Below are 17,272 nucleotides of genomic sequence, written 5' to 3'. Positions count from 1 at the left end.
CCCACCAAGATGGTAGAAGTAAATGTTAAACATACCGCTCATTAAAGATGAGTCTTCTGATGGTGCATCAATGAAGGAGGAAGAGGTGGAGGAGGAGGAGGACAAGGAGGGGGTGGGGATAAGGAGGTAGGTGGGAAGAGGGAGGAGGAAGGAAGGCAAATGAGTTATCTAAAAACACAAATACTTTTTACCTTCCGAGTTGGGCCACAACATTTTGAAGCAGTTAGCAAAGACATCACTGTGTATTCAGAGTAAAACAATACCATAAGAAATGCTTATTAATTTGACATATTTTTTTTTAATTGTGACCAAAAGTAAAGAAAGAAATGAATGCTTTTCTTATAAAGTGACTTTACTACTTAGCAAACATGTATCCTGGAACATGCCTGTTAGCATCTCTAAGCCTTAGTTTTTCCATCTAAAAATGGGTAAAGGAATGCCTACCCTTCTTTGTTTTATATAACTTGCAGATGAAGTCTGTGTGGTACCAACCAGAGCCTCTGGCTAATAGCATATATTCATGATATGGTAGCTCTTTTTTAGAAACCTAAGTCACCACATACATATTAAATGTAATCTACTAAAGTAGGCATGGAATATATAACACATTTTATGAATATTTTCATCAAAATGATTAATGCTTTCTAAAACATTTGGGTTTTTGAGGTCAAATTCTGATATTTTTAAAACTTGTAAACTTATAAATAAGGTCATTCCTTGATGAATTAAAAATGAAAGTTTAGATGAATTATATAATGAGAGTTTAGACTTCTTTGTCTCCCTATATCTCAGCACCCCCATGTATGAGAAACAAAGAACTTCTTGATTTTTTTAGATAACACTAGAAAATTATTACTGCTTTGTGTGCTCCATTGACTTTGCTATTACAACAAATTTAATTTAGTAGTTGTAACAATAACTACTGGGTTTGACAGTGTTCCTGAAAATTCAAAATAAGAGTGATATAAAATGAAAAAAAAATTTTTTCATGTAAAAGTTCAGGTAAGGAATTCAGGACTGTTATGACACTCTCCGGGGTCAGGAACCCAGACTCTTTCTGTATTGTGGCTCTGCTGTGTATAGCTTTGAATTTGTGGTTCATGGTACAATGTGCATCTTACGAACAGAACAGTAGAGGAATGGATGAGGACAAAAGGCGACTGGAAGTTGCACAGGAAATTTCTGCTATATCCCCTTGGCTAACAAGGGGGGATATAGTTAGTCACAGGGCCACACTTGCCAGGGAGGCTGGGAATACAGTCATTTTTCCAGGTGCCACCTTCTCAGATATAAATCAGGAAATCTATGTTCCTAAAGGAGAGGAGATACTGAGAGACAACTCACAGCACGTGTTGTAACGTGAAGAAAGATATTTGTTCTCACTGAGATAACATCTGCATCAGTGATTCAATAAACAGTTTTAAGAGTGTAATATATATCTTCTAATAAGCATATATCTTAGTCATAATGAATACGTATCACGTCAAAGAAAAGAATGTGATAGTCTTTGAAGGATTTCATTCAACCATCTTCTGTCAGATTCTTTACCTACCGCAAACTCTTCCTGGAGCATACCCATGATTTATTGTAAGAGTCTCTTGGGATCTTAAATTGTCCTATGTGGGGAGGTACTTTAAGGACGTCACACAGGACAAAGAGGGAAGAGGCAGCTGGCAAGCATTTTGAGGACCCATCCATCTTCAACCATAGTGGGCCTACTATTTGTTTTATACATTTGTGTTCTACAAACCATTTCATTTAAGGAATGTATTCTATTTAAAAAAGAAAACATAAAATAGCTTTAGAAAACACACATTTTTCAGTTTCATAGCTTTACAGATGAGAAAATTAAAGCCTGGTTCACTTAAGGTATTTTTGAGTATTCACTATGTTTTGCTATGCATAGCAAAGCATGTAGATATAAGTTGGAACAGTCCATGACTTCAGGAATTCTGCAGCCTGATGGTGAATGGAAATAACCAGTTCAAAGCCATAGAGCTGGTTAGTCTTTTGTTTTGATTGACAGTGGGCGGAGCCTATGAAAAGTTATAGTCTATTATCTCCAAAGGCTACAAGGGAAAATCACTAAAGATGTATTTTTTAAGGGAAAATCATTTCATTACACAATTTAATATTAACAAACCATATTGGCTGTCACTCCTAATTGCCTTGTCCCTTTATCAAGTCTGGCTGCTGCTGAATGGTAAATTGGAAATGGTTAACATTAATTGAGTACCTAATATGTGCCTGACACTAGCCTAACATTTATTTATTTACTTATTTATTTATTTATTTACTTAGATGGTGGGGAGGGGCAAAGAGAGAAAGAGAGAGAGAATCTTAAGCAGACTCAAGCCCAGCATGGAGCCACACACAGGGCTGTATCTCACAACCATGAGATCATGATCTGAGATGAAATCAAGAGTCGGACACTTAACTGACTGAGCCACCCAGATGCCCCTAGCCTAACCATTTTATATCCAATCCTTGCAACACTCTTATAAGGCAAATTCTATTATCACCCAATTTGGCCTGGGCTAGCTGATCCCTGAGAGGTTAAGGAACCTCCCCAAGGTCGCAGAGCTACTGAGAATTAAGGCTTCAAAAATATTTGTTGATTCATTGTTTTAACTCATGGAATAAGTTACATTCCATAAAATGCACAGATTTTAAGGGTTTAGTTCTGTGAGTTTTGACAGATCATCCCAATCAAATAGAACATTTCCAGAAATTTCCCTCATGCCTCTTTCCAGTCAATAACTCCTTTATCCCGAAGACAATCATCTCCTGATTTCCATCACTATAGATTAATCTTTTTACCAACATTCAGTATTTTCAGCCTTTTTGGGCACTTTTCAGTGGCTAAAAAGTTAAATCAAATGAAATTGTATCTTGTTGTCTTAATTTGTATTTTCCTTGTTATTAATGGTATTTGTCATCTTTTATATGACCATTTGCATGTCTTATTTTGTGAATAGTCTGTTCAAGTCTTCTGTTTATTTTTGAACTAGGCTATTTGTCTCTATAGCATTGACTTTTAAAAGTTCTTTATTCTGGAAATGAATTATTTGACAGATATATGTATTGCAAATATTCTTTCCAGTCTGTGGCATGTATATTCATGTTTAATAGTGTCTTTGGATGAGCAGAAGTTTTTAATGTTCTTTGAAGTTCAATTTATAAATGTCTTCATTTATGGTTAGAGCCTTCTGTGTCCATATAAGAAAGTTCTGTCTGTTCCAAGGTTGTCAAGATGTCCTTGTTTGTTTTATTCTAGAAGATGTATGGAGTGAGGAAAGGATTTAGATATTGATACTCAGTTGTTCAAGTGCCATTTGATACAAAGATTCTTCTTCTCCTTCCCTCACTGAATTCCCTTGGCACATCTCTGTTATTTTTCCCCTTTTCTTTTCACTTTACTGAGAAATAATTTGTGTAAAATATACTGCCTCTATTTAAAGGGTACAATCTGAGGAGTTCTGGCACATGTGTAAACCCATAAAACCACCACTACAATTAAGATAGAAAGCATTTCCGTTAACCTTTACGTTAGTTTGCTGGGGCTGCCATAACAAAGTCCCACTGACTGGGTGATTTAAACAGCAGAAATTTATTTACTCACAATTCTGGAGGCTGGAAGTCCAAGATCAAGGTGTTGTTGAGGTTGGTTTCCTCGGAGGCATCTCTAGTTGGTTTGTGGATGGGTTGTCTTCTCTGTGTGTTCACATGGCCTTTTATCTGTGAGTGTCCATGCCCTAATCTCCTCTTCTTATAAAAGCAACAGTCATATTGGACTAGGACCCACCCTAATGACCTCATTTTAACTTATTGCCTCTTTAAAATCCATATTTCCAAATACAGCCACATTCTGTAGGGGAGTTAGGACTTTGACATGTAAATTTTGAGAGGACACAATTCAGTCCATAAAACTCCTCCAAAGATTCCTCATGCTCTTATGTAGTGCTTTCCATGCTCTGTCCCACCCAAAGCTACCACTGATTTGTTTACTGCTGTAGGTTTGTTTGCATTTTACGTAAGTGGAACATGTAGCATATTCTGTTGCATATTTTGCTTCCTTTACTCGCATCATTTTGAGAATCATCCGTGTTACATTTGTAAGTAACATGATACTTATTGCTGAATAATATTCCATTGGATGAATATGCCACATTTTGTTTATCCATTCATATTTTAACACATGTTTCGGTGGTCTACAGTTGGTGGTTATTATGAATAAAACTATTACGAGCATTTGTATACAGTTCTTTATGTGGACTCATGCTTTCATCTTTGTTGGGTAATTACGTAAAAATGAAATACTCAAATCATTTTCAGTTACGTCTAACTTTATCAAAAATGCCTGAAGGTTTCCAAAGGGGCTGTGCCATTTTATATTTGTACCAGGAGGGTATGTGTGTTCCTGTTGTTTTACATATCACCAATATTTGCTATGGGTGTTTTTAAAAATGTAATCTGTTTGAAAAACAGGTTGCTCAGTTCATTTGTAACATTGGCTTTTGTAGCAACTCCACACAATCTACAGGATAAAGGATCCTTCTTTCTTTTCCATGACGATATTATCAGGTTTTAAGATATGTTCTGGGGCGCCTGGGTGCCTGGGTCGGTTAAGTCTCTGACTTCAGCTCAGGTCATGATCTCGTGGTCCATGAGTTCGAGCCCCGCGTTGGGCTCTGTGCTGACTTCTCAGAGCCTGGAGCCTGTTTCAGATTCTGTGTCTCTCTCTCTCTCTGCCCCTCCCCTGTTCATGCTCTGTCTCTCTCTGTCTCAAGAATAAATAAACGTTAAAAAAAATTAAAAAAAAGATATGTTCGATAAATATTTGTTGAGTAGATGAATATTTTGGTTCAAAGGATTTTTTCTTTATTATTTTCCCTGTTCACTATTTAATGACTGCGTTATTGGGCCTCGGCTCTAGTCGCAGCACTGTGCTTAGCCTTTTGAGAAGCATAGGAGCCTTAAATCCAGTGGAGGAAGATGGAGAACCATGTTTGCTACATGAGTAGAAATATATGCTTTAAAAGAGTTACAAGCCACATGCTCTGGAAAGTGACATAATCCCTGGGGAATGGCTGAGTAACAGGGAAATTGAGAAAAATTAAAAAATGAAAAACGCACTGGGCTGAGTCGGATGCCTTAGAACTGACCAATTACTGCTTATCTGTCTACTAAATTAAAAATAGCCCTACTCAGGGACTTCTATTTTGAGAAATAAGAAATATTACTTGTAACAGTTGTCATTTTTCAGTAAGTCAGCATGTGTCGAGGACTGGGCAAAACTTTTTTAAATGTGTATTTATTTTGAGAGAGATAGAGAGCAGGCAGGGGAGGGGCAGAAAGAGACAGAGACAGCGAATCCCAAGCAAGCTCCACACTGTCAGCCCAGAGCCCGACGCAGGGCTCCAACTCACGAACCGTGAGATCGTGACCTGAGCCGAAACCAAAAGTCAGTTGCTTAGACGCTTAATCAACTAAGCCACCCAGCACCCCGGGGCCTGGCAAATATTAAAGTTGCTATTTCATTTAGTATTCATGAAAGCGCAATGAAGGAGGCCTTTGACCCCTTGCTTTTCAGAAGAGGTTTAGAAAGGTGGGGCCCATAGATAACAATTGGTGGAATTAGAATTCAACAGGTCTGTGAACTCTGAAGCTCCTCCTTCCCTGTATCATTTTTTGTTGCAGGTGCAGAGGAAAAGAAAGGAAGGAGACTCTGAGTGTAGGAGGGTTTTTTTTTTTTTTAATGTTTATTTATTTTGGGGAGAGAGAGTGTGGCAGAGAGAGAGAGACACACACACACAGAGACAGACAGAGAGAGAGAGAGAGAGAGAGAGAGAGAGAGAGAGAGAGACTGAAGCAGGCTCCAGGCTCTGAGCTGCCAGCATAGCTCAAACCCATGAACCGCGAGAGCACGACCTGAGCTGAAGTAGAACATTTAACCAACTAAGCCACCCAGGCGCCCCTGAGTGTAGCAGTTTTAAGGACAGTTTTGCTGTCCTAGTATTATATTACAAATATAATTCTCAAAATTATTTTAACCCCTTAATTATATGACTTAAATGTTTGTGGCCCCAATCAAGAGGATATACTAAACGCAACACATTTGATAACTTGAAATAATCAGTAAAAGTACAGTTTAAGTAAAAGTACTGTTAAAATAATCCTTTATTTTATATTATTTTTTATTTTTTTAAATTTACATCCAAATTAGTTAGCATATAGTGGAACAATGATTTCAGGAGTAGATTAAATAATCCTTTTTAAAAACTGGAAACACCAAGACTTCGTAGTAACATTTTGGTAAAACAGGATTTGCAATTTAAAAAAAATTTTTTTTAACATTTATTTATTTTTGAGAGACACAGAGAGAGAGCGCGAGTAGGGAAGGGGCAGAGAGAGAGGAAGACACAGAATCTGAAGCAGGCTCTAGGCTCTGCACTGACAGGCTGACAGCAGCAGGCCTGATGTAGGGCTTGAACCCACAAACCGTGAGATCATGACCTGAACCGAAGTCGTACGCTTACCCGACTGAGCCACCCAAGCACCCCCGGATTTGCAACATTTTTAGACAGCAGTGTATATGCCCACCTATGTAAAGCAGACTATAGAATTTATTTAGATAATTCAGGGGGGTGGAAAACAACCTCTTTTGCTTTAACAGCTTATCTGGATCTGGGTCAGAGTGATATTTGGATAAGAATTAGCCAATGAAGTACTTCAATTTTCCACTTGATTAGACATGCAAGGCATAGCAAAAATGACTTGTAGATTAGTCCTACAATTTTTAAAAGTAAATTTTCAGACTCATAATTTACAGATTTAAACACTTGCTTTTCATGTCATTGAGTCCTTTTTTTTTTCTGAATTTCTGATTTACATGCACCATATAGATGTGTTTAAATACTATTCCTCTTTATGATTTTCTGTTGGTGGTGATATTATCAGGGAAAATCCCCAAACGTCATCTCTGGTTGCAGTTTTCCACTCGTTTACCAATTCCAACAACGTGAGTCCCTGCATCATAACAACACCCGTGGATTCCACAGGCTAGTGGCTCCAAGGTTTGAATTGAAGTAATTTCTCACTTGAGACCCGGGATGCAGCTGCTGCTACAAACTAGTGAGATTCTATGGTGGTCAAAATGCTGTTGCAATGTTTTTTTTGGGTTTTTTGTTTTTTTTTTTAAGTGCTTTTCAGTATGAACTTGGAAAACTGTATTTACCCTAGGTCAACGATTGGCAAACGTTCTCCATAAAGGACCAGAACAGTAGGGATTTTAGGTTTTGCAAGCCACTTCCTCTGTGTTGAAACAACTCAGTTCTGCCCTTGCAGTACATAGACAACAGGCACATGAGCGACCATGGCCGTGTTCCGATCAAGTTCACGTGCACACACGGAATCATGAATATCACTTCCTCTTCATGTGCCATGAAACACTCTTCTTTTTGTGCTTTTTAACCATTTAAAAATCTAAAACCATTGTTTTTGCTGTGTAAAAACAAGCCCTAGGCCAGAGTCAGTGAGCAGACCACAGATTGTTTCCCCCTGCTATAGATGCTCAGATAATTTATGTATTGTCTTGATTGTGTAATCAATATTGAGCTAAAAAAAGGAGGAAGTTTTATAAAAAGCAGCCAAATGATCCTTTATTAAGACATGTGTTTCACCACTGTTCTGACATTTTTTTCAGATATCTTTCTCCCATTCTTTACATCGGAGAGATTAAATACATTTTGGGGGGAATTCTCTCCCTGACATGGCTGCCGTGTGATATGCAGTCCCTTTTAAATCTTGTAGCCTGGAGACCTTTTTACCCCTGTATAAAAACCATTAATAATAAATGCTTTAACCATGCATCTGTTAAAACACAGTATGCAAGGATGAACCAATTAACATTTTATATTTCCTAAGACTCGAAAGCGGCAACATTGAATCTGCTTTGTAATGGCATAAATTCACTGGCACACTTGTTTCTATTTTCGGGATGGGTACAGCAATAGCGTTCAATACCGATGCTGTGAGGAGTGTGGCTCAGCTAACACATTGATTTCATTATGCTGAATTCCCATAGTCATTGGAATTCTATTGGCTTTATTACTTATGTTATCTGGTTACGGTTTGAGATCAAGAAGAATATTGTCAATGGGCTTTCTATAATCTCCTCGTACAAAACGAGGACTTATCAGATAAAGTAGTATCTTATATGATAATTATAGGAATTGTTACATAAATGTTTTCATTGCTTCTTGGACTTTGAAATATTAAGGCATGCAAAAGAAATATCTGTGTGATGCACAGTTTCATTTCATCCTAGACTTTGCGGCAGGGAATCCTACTCTGGGCAGTGAAATGAATGCAAATGGGCCCTAACCCCTATGTCACTCCTCTGTCCCCAGACTGTGCCCATGTTAGCTTTATCTCTTACCATTGCATGTGCTTTAAGTAGGTCAGTGCTTCCTGAACCAGCCTCGAAAGGCTATTGATAGAGCAAGGAAGCAATGTCTCCATGTTTAGTTAATGGTTATCCACGATGAAATGGATTTCCTTTGCAACCAGGGACTCTTCCAAGCCTCGAGTATGCCTCAGTTCATTGTCGGTCTCCACCAGCCACAGCGTGTGATCAGTGCTTCCCGTGGCTGTCCCTCCAGAGACTGCCATGTTCTAAAGATGGGTGGCTACTGTCCCGGATGGAAGAGACACAAGACACTGTTTTTGTTAGAAGTGGTCAGGAATGTTGGAGAGTTAAAAGGGGAAAGCCATGAAACCTTCACAATTATTTCATTATACCCTGCCTCACTTCAAAAGGATTTGACAAGTCTGCAACAATACGTTGAGGCTAAAAACAAGAAAAACCTAATAAGATGAGGAAAGAGGTCAAAGGAAAATCAATTGAGGAAAATAAGATGAAAGCAAAGGTAAAATTAGTAAACCTAATATTTATTATAAGTTATGTAAAGTTTCCAGAGTTGGGCCACAGATTTGACTCTCTAAAGTTTTCCTAGTCCTCTAAAATTGAAAGAAACCACCTGAGTGACTCAGTCGGTTAAGCATCCGACTCTTGATCTCAGATCAGGTCATGATCTCACAGTTTGTGGAATTGAGCCCTGCATCTGACAGTGCAGAGTCTGATTAGAATTCTCCCCCTCTCTGTCAGCCCCTCTCCCGTTTGCAGTCTCTCTCTCAAAATAAATAAATAAGCATTAAAAAAAATGAGAAAAACCCGATTCCCAGTATCCATGGAGTATCCTACAGAGAAACAGATTAACAAACAAACATAACCTCCAAGATGGGTCCTCGGCCGAGGATTGAAATACGACGTGGCGACTATATTCCAGCCATGCTGGAATCAATCATCTGCCCAATTTCAGTAGTATGATTGTAAGGTTGCAAGTCAAGTGAATGTTTACATCACCATGACTACGATGGATTTTAAATGCATGCATTACGCTTAGAGGTGCAGGGGAAATGAAATTGCTTATTCCCCATAACGGATGTGATCTTCATCACGAACCCTGACCCTTCCATGGAGGTGTGAGTGTATGTTCTTGATTAATCAATGTCATTGTGTCGTGGGTCCCTAAGATGGCTTTGCATGTCTAGGTTCGGTGAATCACTGGAAGGGCTTACAGGACTCGGTGTATCGTCCTACACACGAGTAAGGTTCATCCTGCCAACAGGATGCAAAGTAGCAGATGGAAAAGACATGTGGTGTGAAGTCTGGAGGAAACCACAGGCAAGTTGCCAAGAGCCCTTTCCCAGCGGAGCCGCACGGGACGTGCTCGTTTACCCAGCACCCAGGCTTTCCTGGAGGCTGGTCACTGTATACCCCTCCCTAGCACAGACCACAATTCCAGACTCCCAGGGGATAAGGGGTTCAGCACAAACCAGGTTGTTCCTACAGACAGTTTTCATGCTGCAAACCCTCTGTGTAACTAAGCCAATGGGAACACTCCCCAAGTGCAAATTCCCAAGTGTCATCCCAGGGCCACCGTGGAAGCAGCCTCCCTAAGGACAGCAAGTCTCCGGCTTTTCTGCAGTCGCTTACAACCTTGCGGTTGAAGCAGTGGCTTTTGGTGTAATGACCTATGAATCCAGATCGTAGCTCCTTTTGAGGTTTGGTTCAAATGGCCTCTGTTGAAGTTTGGCTTAGAATCTTTAAGGTAGATGCTCAAAGTCCCAGATTCCCTCTGCTCTCCCCTGTTTTTCTCTAAATTATGTGGGTGCACGTGTAAGTGCGTGGGTCTGTGTGTGTATGGTGTGCCTGTGCGTGGTCTGTGGTGTGGTTGTGTGCGTGTGTACACGTGAGTGGGTGCGGGTGTGTGGTACCCATGTGTTAGAGCGTCTGATGTGTGTGCACGTGCGTGTGTGTGCTTGGTGCACCTGTGTGTGCGTACGTGTGCTGGTGCAGGGGGAGGGGAAGCGCGCACTCCTGGAGACGCAGGGATGGCTGAGATCCTCGCGTGCTTTCCGAGTTTGCACTGGTTTGTGCGGCATCATGGCCAGAAGGCCGCTTGGTCTGGCTCGTGGGGCAAGGTGGTCCTGGTGCTGACTGGTGGTGACCAGTTTCACTGCTCACATAAACCTCTGGCGGGGTCCCAATGTCTTTGGGAGTAAAATCACCACGGCAGCCATCCCTTGGCCTTAACCTTTCTCTGCCTGGCCGGGCACAGGCCCTATAACACGCCTGCTGGAAGCGCTGTCATCACCACAGCCGGTGACACCACCCTTCTGTCCTCCTCCTTCTCTGCCGTGTCTACAGAGACACCACCCATCTGTCCCGAGGCTCTTGCCCAGAGCCGTACGTTGGATGAGGCCAAGGCTGGGCCTCTCCCTGCCTTCCCTCGAGCTGTCTGACATTCCCCTGAACTCTTAGACCTTCTAGCACACGTGTAAATTCGGCAAATCTGCGTGTCCCCAAATCACTCCTCACCATTCTCCCACTTATTTGACAATTCAGTTAGGTAGAGAATCTTAGGTTGAAAACTCTTTCCTCTGATCTTTAAAGGTATTTGTGCTACTTAAAATTTCTATTTCGATTTTTGTTTCTAGTTAGGGGATCTGACCTTTCTCTCTAGAAGATTTTAGGATCTTCCATTTATGAAAATTCTCACTTTCCCACTGTTGGCTGCTCCAGGCGTCACTCTGTTGTGGCCCATGCCTTCCTCTTGAGCCTTCAGACTTGCTGTGGTCCCACAGGGCACAGAGGCCCCTCCGCTGCTGCAGCCTGTTGCAGATTTCCAGAAACGCATGGAAATTTCTTCTCAATCAATACTCTGTCTTCTGTTCTCCTTGGTATTATGGGTTTACACCAAGCTAGTTTTTAAATGTAGTTTTCGTGGTGCCTCAGGAGAGAGTGGGGGAAATGTGTCCGCTCAGCCTGCCGGCTGTGACAGGTGGCCCTTCCCGGTATGCCGCCACGTGGTCCACGACTGCCCCCGAAGAATCCTTTTGAATGTAATTGCGTAGATGTTTTCGTGTAAAAGTCATCATTTGACATTGCAGTGAACTTAAGAAAAGTAGTTAAGTTTTCAAACCATTGAATTAAGCACAGTGGGGAGACGACTACGTGTGAATGTACCACATGTTTGGATCAATATGCTAAACATCATCTTAGTGTATTTAAGAAAATAGTTTTGATTCACCAGATCCCCCAAAAGGATCTTGAGAACTGCCAGGTTCTGTGGATTACATTTCAAAAATCTTTGGACGACATATTACTGTTCATTATCATTTTATAGTAGAAATAGATTTTAGAAAACATACTAGGGAGTACCTTTGTGTTACAGTTCATGCACCAAGTACATGTTTGTTTTTCTCAAAGGGTCCATCTTGCTGGGACGATGTCTTAATCCCAAACCGGATGACTGGTGAATGTCAAACTGCAAGCTGTCCTGGGACTACAGCCGTAAGTACCCAGTCAAGTCCATTTCTTTTCTTTTTTTTTTTTTTTTCATTATGACATCTTCAGGGTTTAGTAGGAAGTGAGAATAGAGACAAGAATGCTGACTTTTCTTCCATATGATAGTATCCAGCAAAAGTGTTCTCTGATTCAAAGCTTTTATAATAGTCACCCAAAATTCTACCTTTTTCATTGCTTTCCAGTGTCACTTTCCCAGAGGCTTCACCACTTTAGGTGACTATGTTGAAATATGTCAATTTAAACTTCTTAAAAAGTGAAATTCATGGAATATGAGGAAGAGCCACTTCAGAGCCTAGAAAAAGAAAATAACAAAGATATAAGGTCAATCTTTGTGCCGATCCTGTGATATTTTGTATTTACATTCCCACATCATTCAAAATGGCTTTCTTTCTTCATCTCTACCTTTCCTTTTCTGACACAGCGGGCTACTAGAAAATCTAGTATGGATGAACAGCTATACAACTGAATTACCACCTTCTGTTCTCTGCAATCCCTTTGCTCTTTGCAAACCTGGGGCATATCTTGATGTTTCGCATAGAAGAGGTATTTCTTGAAAGAGACTCTGAGTCCTGAAGTGATTTTCTAAATAATTTTATATCCCAATCAAGTTGGTAATTTGTGTATTGTTTTACTTTTTGCCTCAAAAATTCCTGGATCTATCATAATCTGCTTTTATGTATCTCCTGAGCTGTAAATACCGTTATGGTACCAACACAAATGTCAATGTTAGTTCACAAACTGTCACAGCCAGCTGGGAGTTGGTATCTTCTCTAAGGAACAAAGTCTGTCAGTGGCAACAGGTACGGTGTTGGGAGCTATAGCTATTAGGCGCGTCTTCTCTCTCCGATTTGCAGGGTGATTGCAAAGTACCGAGGTAGCAGTGAGCAGCCCAAGCAATCACTCTCCATCAAACAGGGCCGAGGACCATGAACAGATTTTTATTAATGCAAATCCTGAAGAAAAATAATGACTTGTGTGTCACTCGCAGGTATTGAGGCATAATACACTCTCGTAAGTTTACTACTGGGATGAAGTTAGAGTGTATATATTTATGGAGCAGAATTCTTAAATATAATGAGATATACATACATGCATACAAATGCAATGTGTGTATAATACACACATTGTGGCTGGGCATGAACCCCACTTAAAAAAATCCATGAAGCGAGGGAGCATTGCTCAGAAACTGCCAACGGTGCCTCTCAGGTCCCCTTGGCCACCCTGTGAGTTCTGTGCCTAACCTAGTAACAGGCAGGGGAGACACAGGGGCCACCTTCTTTGACAATGTGGGTGGCGGATGTACATCCCAGCAGAGCCAGGATGGAGAGGAGGTAGCTTCTGTTGTGGGCTCTGGGCTCCAAAGAGCTCTGCCCAGGGAGGACAGGGAATGCAACACAGCCCCTGCAGGCTTGCATGCAAATGGCTCTCGTAGTCCCTCCCCACTGCGACTCTGGTGCCTAGAGTTGAATTATGACTGAAGGCTTTCTTGCAAAGGCTGTTCTCCTAAGGTTCCACCCAGGTGTGAACACATTTCTCCAGAGCAAGGACACAGGTATGCTGAGGGGTTCCCACGTTCCCATGGTCAAAGACCTTCTCTGGTCTGAACTACCAAGTGTATCTCTTCTGCTGGAAGCATGCCACATTGACTGCACTCATAAATCCCTACCAGCGTGTCACCTTCTGGTCACTGGTGTCACAGGAGCTACAGAAGAAGGCTTTCCCACTCTGAGGTCTTTCTACAATGAGGACTTCGGGAAAGAGGTGGGAGCTTTGGATCTCTTAGACTCATTGCAGTCAGACACCTTTCTGTGCTTAAAACTTTCGGTGCCAAACAAGGAGGGCATTTGGAATGAAGGCTTCCTCACTGGTGTCGCACATGGAAGACTTTTCCTTGCTGCGTGGTTTCTGAGGACACCTCACACTCCTGATTGTGTGGGGTTGTGTTCCTGTGAATTGTCAGGTGGTAATTAAGAGCTGCTTACCTTGGAAGGCCTTTGTAAACACCTTGAATTTGAAGGTTCAAGGCTGGGTCTCATATGGCTAGACCAAGTCAAGTCCTTGCTGGCCAGCACCCAGGCCTCCTCCCCACACCTCTGTTGTGGGACCATGTGGGGTTGGAGACGTCAAGCCCCAGTGGGAACAAGCAAAATTATGCGGGGCACACACCATAGATGCCCCAGGGCCCTTGTCCAAGAGCCTCTCTTCTCCCACGACAGGCACACAACCACACCCTCAAAGGTCATTGGTCCCGTCAATTTCAGCATCTCCGTGGCCATCATTGGAGCCTTGATCTGGGGGCCTCCTTGGAAGCCGCCCCATGTAACGTCATGGGAAGCAGTGTCTGGCCCAGTGATCTGCTCAGACCAGAGCTTTTCAGCATCAAATCCTTTAGACTGAAAACACGTTCGAATTGCCTAGGAAAATCATCCAGGGGATTGAAGTAAAATACAGATGTCAAATTAGTTTTAAAAAAGAAAAAGAAGAGGGTAGAGTAGAGGCAAGTAGGACAAATAAGAAGTGTGTACGTGTACATACACACACACACACAATAATAGAATAAAACCATATACAACAGTGACAAAACAAAATGTAAATGTGCTAACAAGAGTTTAAAAGACAAAGATTCTAAGACTGGATTAAAAGAACGTCCAGCTTTATGCGAGACACAAGGTATATACCTAAAACATGAGAACAAAAGCACTGAAAGTTAAAGAATGGACAATGACATACCAGGCAGACATTAACCAAAGGGCAGCTTTTGAAACCATTTTAATTGCATATAAAATCAGTTTTGGGGGAAACAGCATTATTAAAATTTTTCATTTTTCTTTTTTTTTAAGTTTTTATTTTAATTTCAGTTAGTTAACATACAGTGTTATATTACTTTCAGGTGCACACTATAGCGATTCAGCACCTCTGTACAACACCCAGGGCTCATCACCACAAGCACACTCCTTAATCCCCATCACCTATTTCCCCCCATCCCCCACCAGCTCCCCCTGTTAACCATCAGTTTGTCCTCTGTAGTTAAGAGTCTGTTTTTTAATTTCTCTCACTCTCTCGATCTCTCTCTCTCTTTTCCCTTTGCTCCTTAGTTTTGTTTCTTAATTTCCACATATGAGTTAAATCCTACAGTATTTGTCTTTCTCTATGACTTGGGTAGTTTAGCATTATACTCGGTAGATCCATCTATGTCCTTGAAAATGGCAAGATTTCATTTTTTGTGGCTGAATAATATTTTATTGTATATCTATGCCACATCTTTTTAATCTATTTATCAGTGAACACTTGGGCTGCTTCCGTATGTTGGCTATTATAAATAACGCTGCTATAAATATAGGGGTGCATATAATTTTTTGTATTAGTGTTTTGTATTTTTTGGGTAAATACGCAGTAATAGAATAACTCGATGTAATGGTAATACATTTTTAACTTTTTGAGGAACCTCCATTCTGTTTTCCACAGTGGCTGCACCAGTTGGCATTCCCACCAACAGTGCATGAGGGTTCTTTTTTTCTCCACATCCTCACCAACCCTTGTTGTTTCTTGTGTTGTTGATTTTAGCCATTCTGATAGGTGTGAGGTGATAGATCATTGTGGTTTTGATTTGCATTTCCCTGAGGTAAGCGATGATGATGAACATCGTTTCTTGTGTCTGTTGGCCATCTGGATGTCTTCTTTGAAGAAATGGCTGTCCAAGTCTTCTTCCCAGTTTTTAAATGGATTAATTGTTTTTTGAGTGTTAAGTTGTATAAGTCCTTCATATATTTTGGATACTAAGCCTTTATCAGCTATGTCATTTGCAAATATTTTTCTCCCATTCTGTAGGTTGCCTTTTGGTGTTGATTGTTTCCTTCGCTATGCAGAAGCTGTTTATTTTTATGTAGTCCCAATAGTTTATTTTTGCTTTTGTTTCTGTTGCCTCAGGAGACATATCTAGAAAAAAGTTTCTATAGCTGATATCAAAGAGGTTACTGCCTGTGTGCTTTTCTAGGATTTTTATGGTTTCAAGTCTCACATTTAGGTCCTTAATCCATTTTGAGTTTATTTTTGTGTGTGGTGTAAGAACGTGGTCCAGTTTCTTTCTTTCACATGTTGATGTCCCATTTTCCCAGTACCATTTGTTGAAGAGACTGTCTTTTTCCCATTGGATATTCCTTCCTGCTTTGTTTTGATCACTACAGCTTTGTAATATACCTTGAAGTCTGGAATTGTGATGCTTCTAGCTTTGCTTTTCTTTTTCAAGATTGTTTTGGCTATTTAGTATATTTTGTGGTTCCATACAGATTTTAGAATTGTTTGCTCTAGTTCTGTGAAAAATGCTGTTGGTATTTTGACAGAGATTACATTAAATGTATAGATTGCTTTGGGTAGCAAAAACAATTTAATAATAATTATTTTTCTAATCCATGAGCAGGGACTACATTTTCATTTCTTTGTGTCATCTTCAATTCCCTTCATCAATGTTTTATAGCTTTCAGAGTACAAGTCTTCCACATCTAATCTTTGGTGAGATTTATTCCTAGGTATCTTATTATTTTGGGTGAAATTGTAAATGGGATTGTTTTTTTTTTTTAATTTCTCTTTCTGCTGCTTCATTATTGGTGTATAGAAATGCAATAGATTTCTGTACATTGATTTGTATCTTGCAACTTTCCTGAATTTGTGTATCAATTCTGGTAGTTTTTTGGTGGAGTCTTCTAAGTTTACTATGTGTAGTATCATGTCATCTGCAAATAGGGAAAGTTTTACTTCTTCCTTATTGATTTGGATGCCTTTTATTTCTTTTTATTGTCTGATTGCTGTGGCTAGGACTTCCAATAGTATACTGAATAAAAGTAGTGAGAGTGAACATCCTTTTCTTGTTCCTGATTAGGCGAAAGCTCTCTGTTTTTCCCCAATGAGGATCCTTTATCTGATTTTGGTAGGATTTTGCCTCACAGAATGAATTTGGAACTTTTCCTTCCTTTTCTGTTTCTTGGGAATAGTTTGAGAAGACTCGGTGTTAACGCTTCTTTAAATGTTTTCTAGAATTCACCTGTAATGCCATCTGGTCATGGACTTTTATTTGTTAGGAATTTTTTGATTACTGATTCAATTTCTTTGCTGATTTTTGGTCTGTTCAAATTTCCTATTTCTTTCTGGTTTAGTTTTGGTAGTTTATATGTTTCTAGGAATGTATCCATTTCTTCTAGGGATCCTTCTAGGTTTATGAATTTGTTGGCATAGAGTTTTCATGATATTCTCTGATAATTGTTTGTATTTCCGTGGTGTTGGTTATTATTTCCCCTCTCTCATTTGTGATTTTATTTATTTTTGTCCTTTCTCTTTTATTCT

The 17,272-nt window shown here is 40.2% G+C and overlaps 1 protein-coding gene across 2 annotated transcripts in view; it reads left to right on the top strand.

Moving 5' to 3' along the window:
* Positions 1-17,272, top strand: part of PRKN (parkin RBR E3 ubiquitin protein ligase) — a 1,336,804-nt gene that overhangs the window by 641,013 nt on the left and 678,519 nt on the right. For both annotated transcript variants that reach the window (XM_042987489.1, XM_007097240.3), the window contains exon 5: positions 11,837-11,920. In XM_042987489.1, the coding sequence (XP_042843423.1) occupies positions 11,837-11,920 (84 nt within the window). The remainder of the gene's footprint in view (positions 1-11,836; positions 11,921-17,272) is intronic.

This window comes from Panthera tigris, chromosome B2 (genome assembly GCF_018350195.1).
Source record: "Panthera tigris isolate Pti1 chromosome B2, P.tigris_Pti1_mat1.1, whole genome shotgun sequence".
NCBI classification, from domain to species: domain Eukaryota; kingdom Metazoa; phylum Chordata; class Mammalia; order Carnivora; family Felidae; genus Panthera; species Panthera tigris.
Note: the sequence above shows the minus strand (reverse complement) of the source record. Positions and strands in the feature narration are given on the sequence as shown.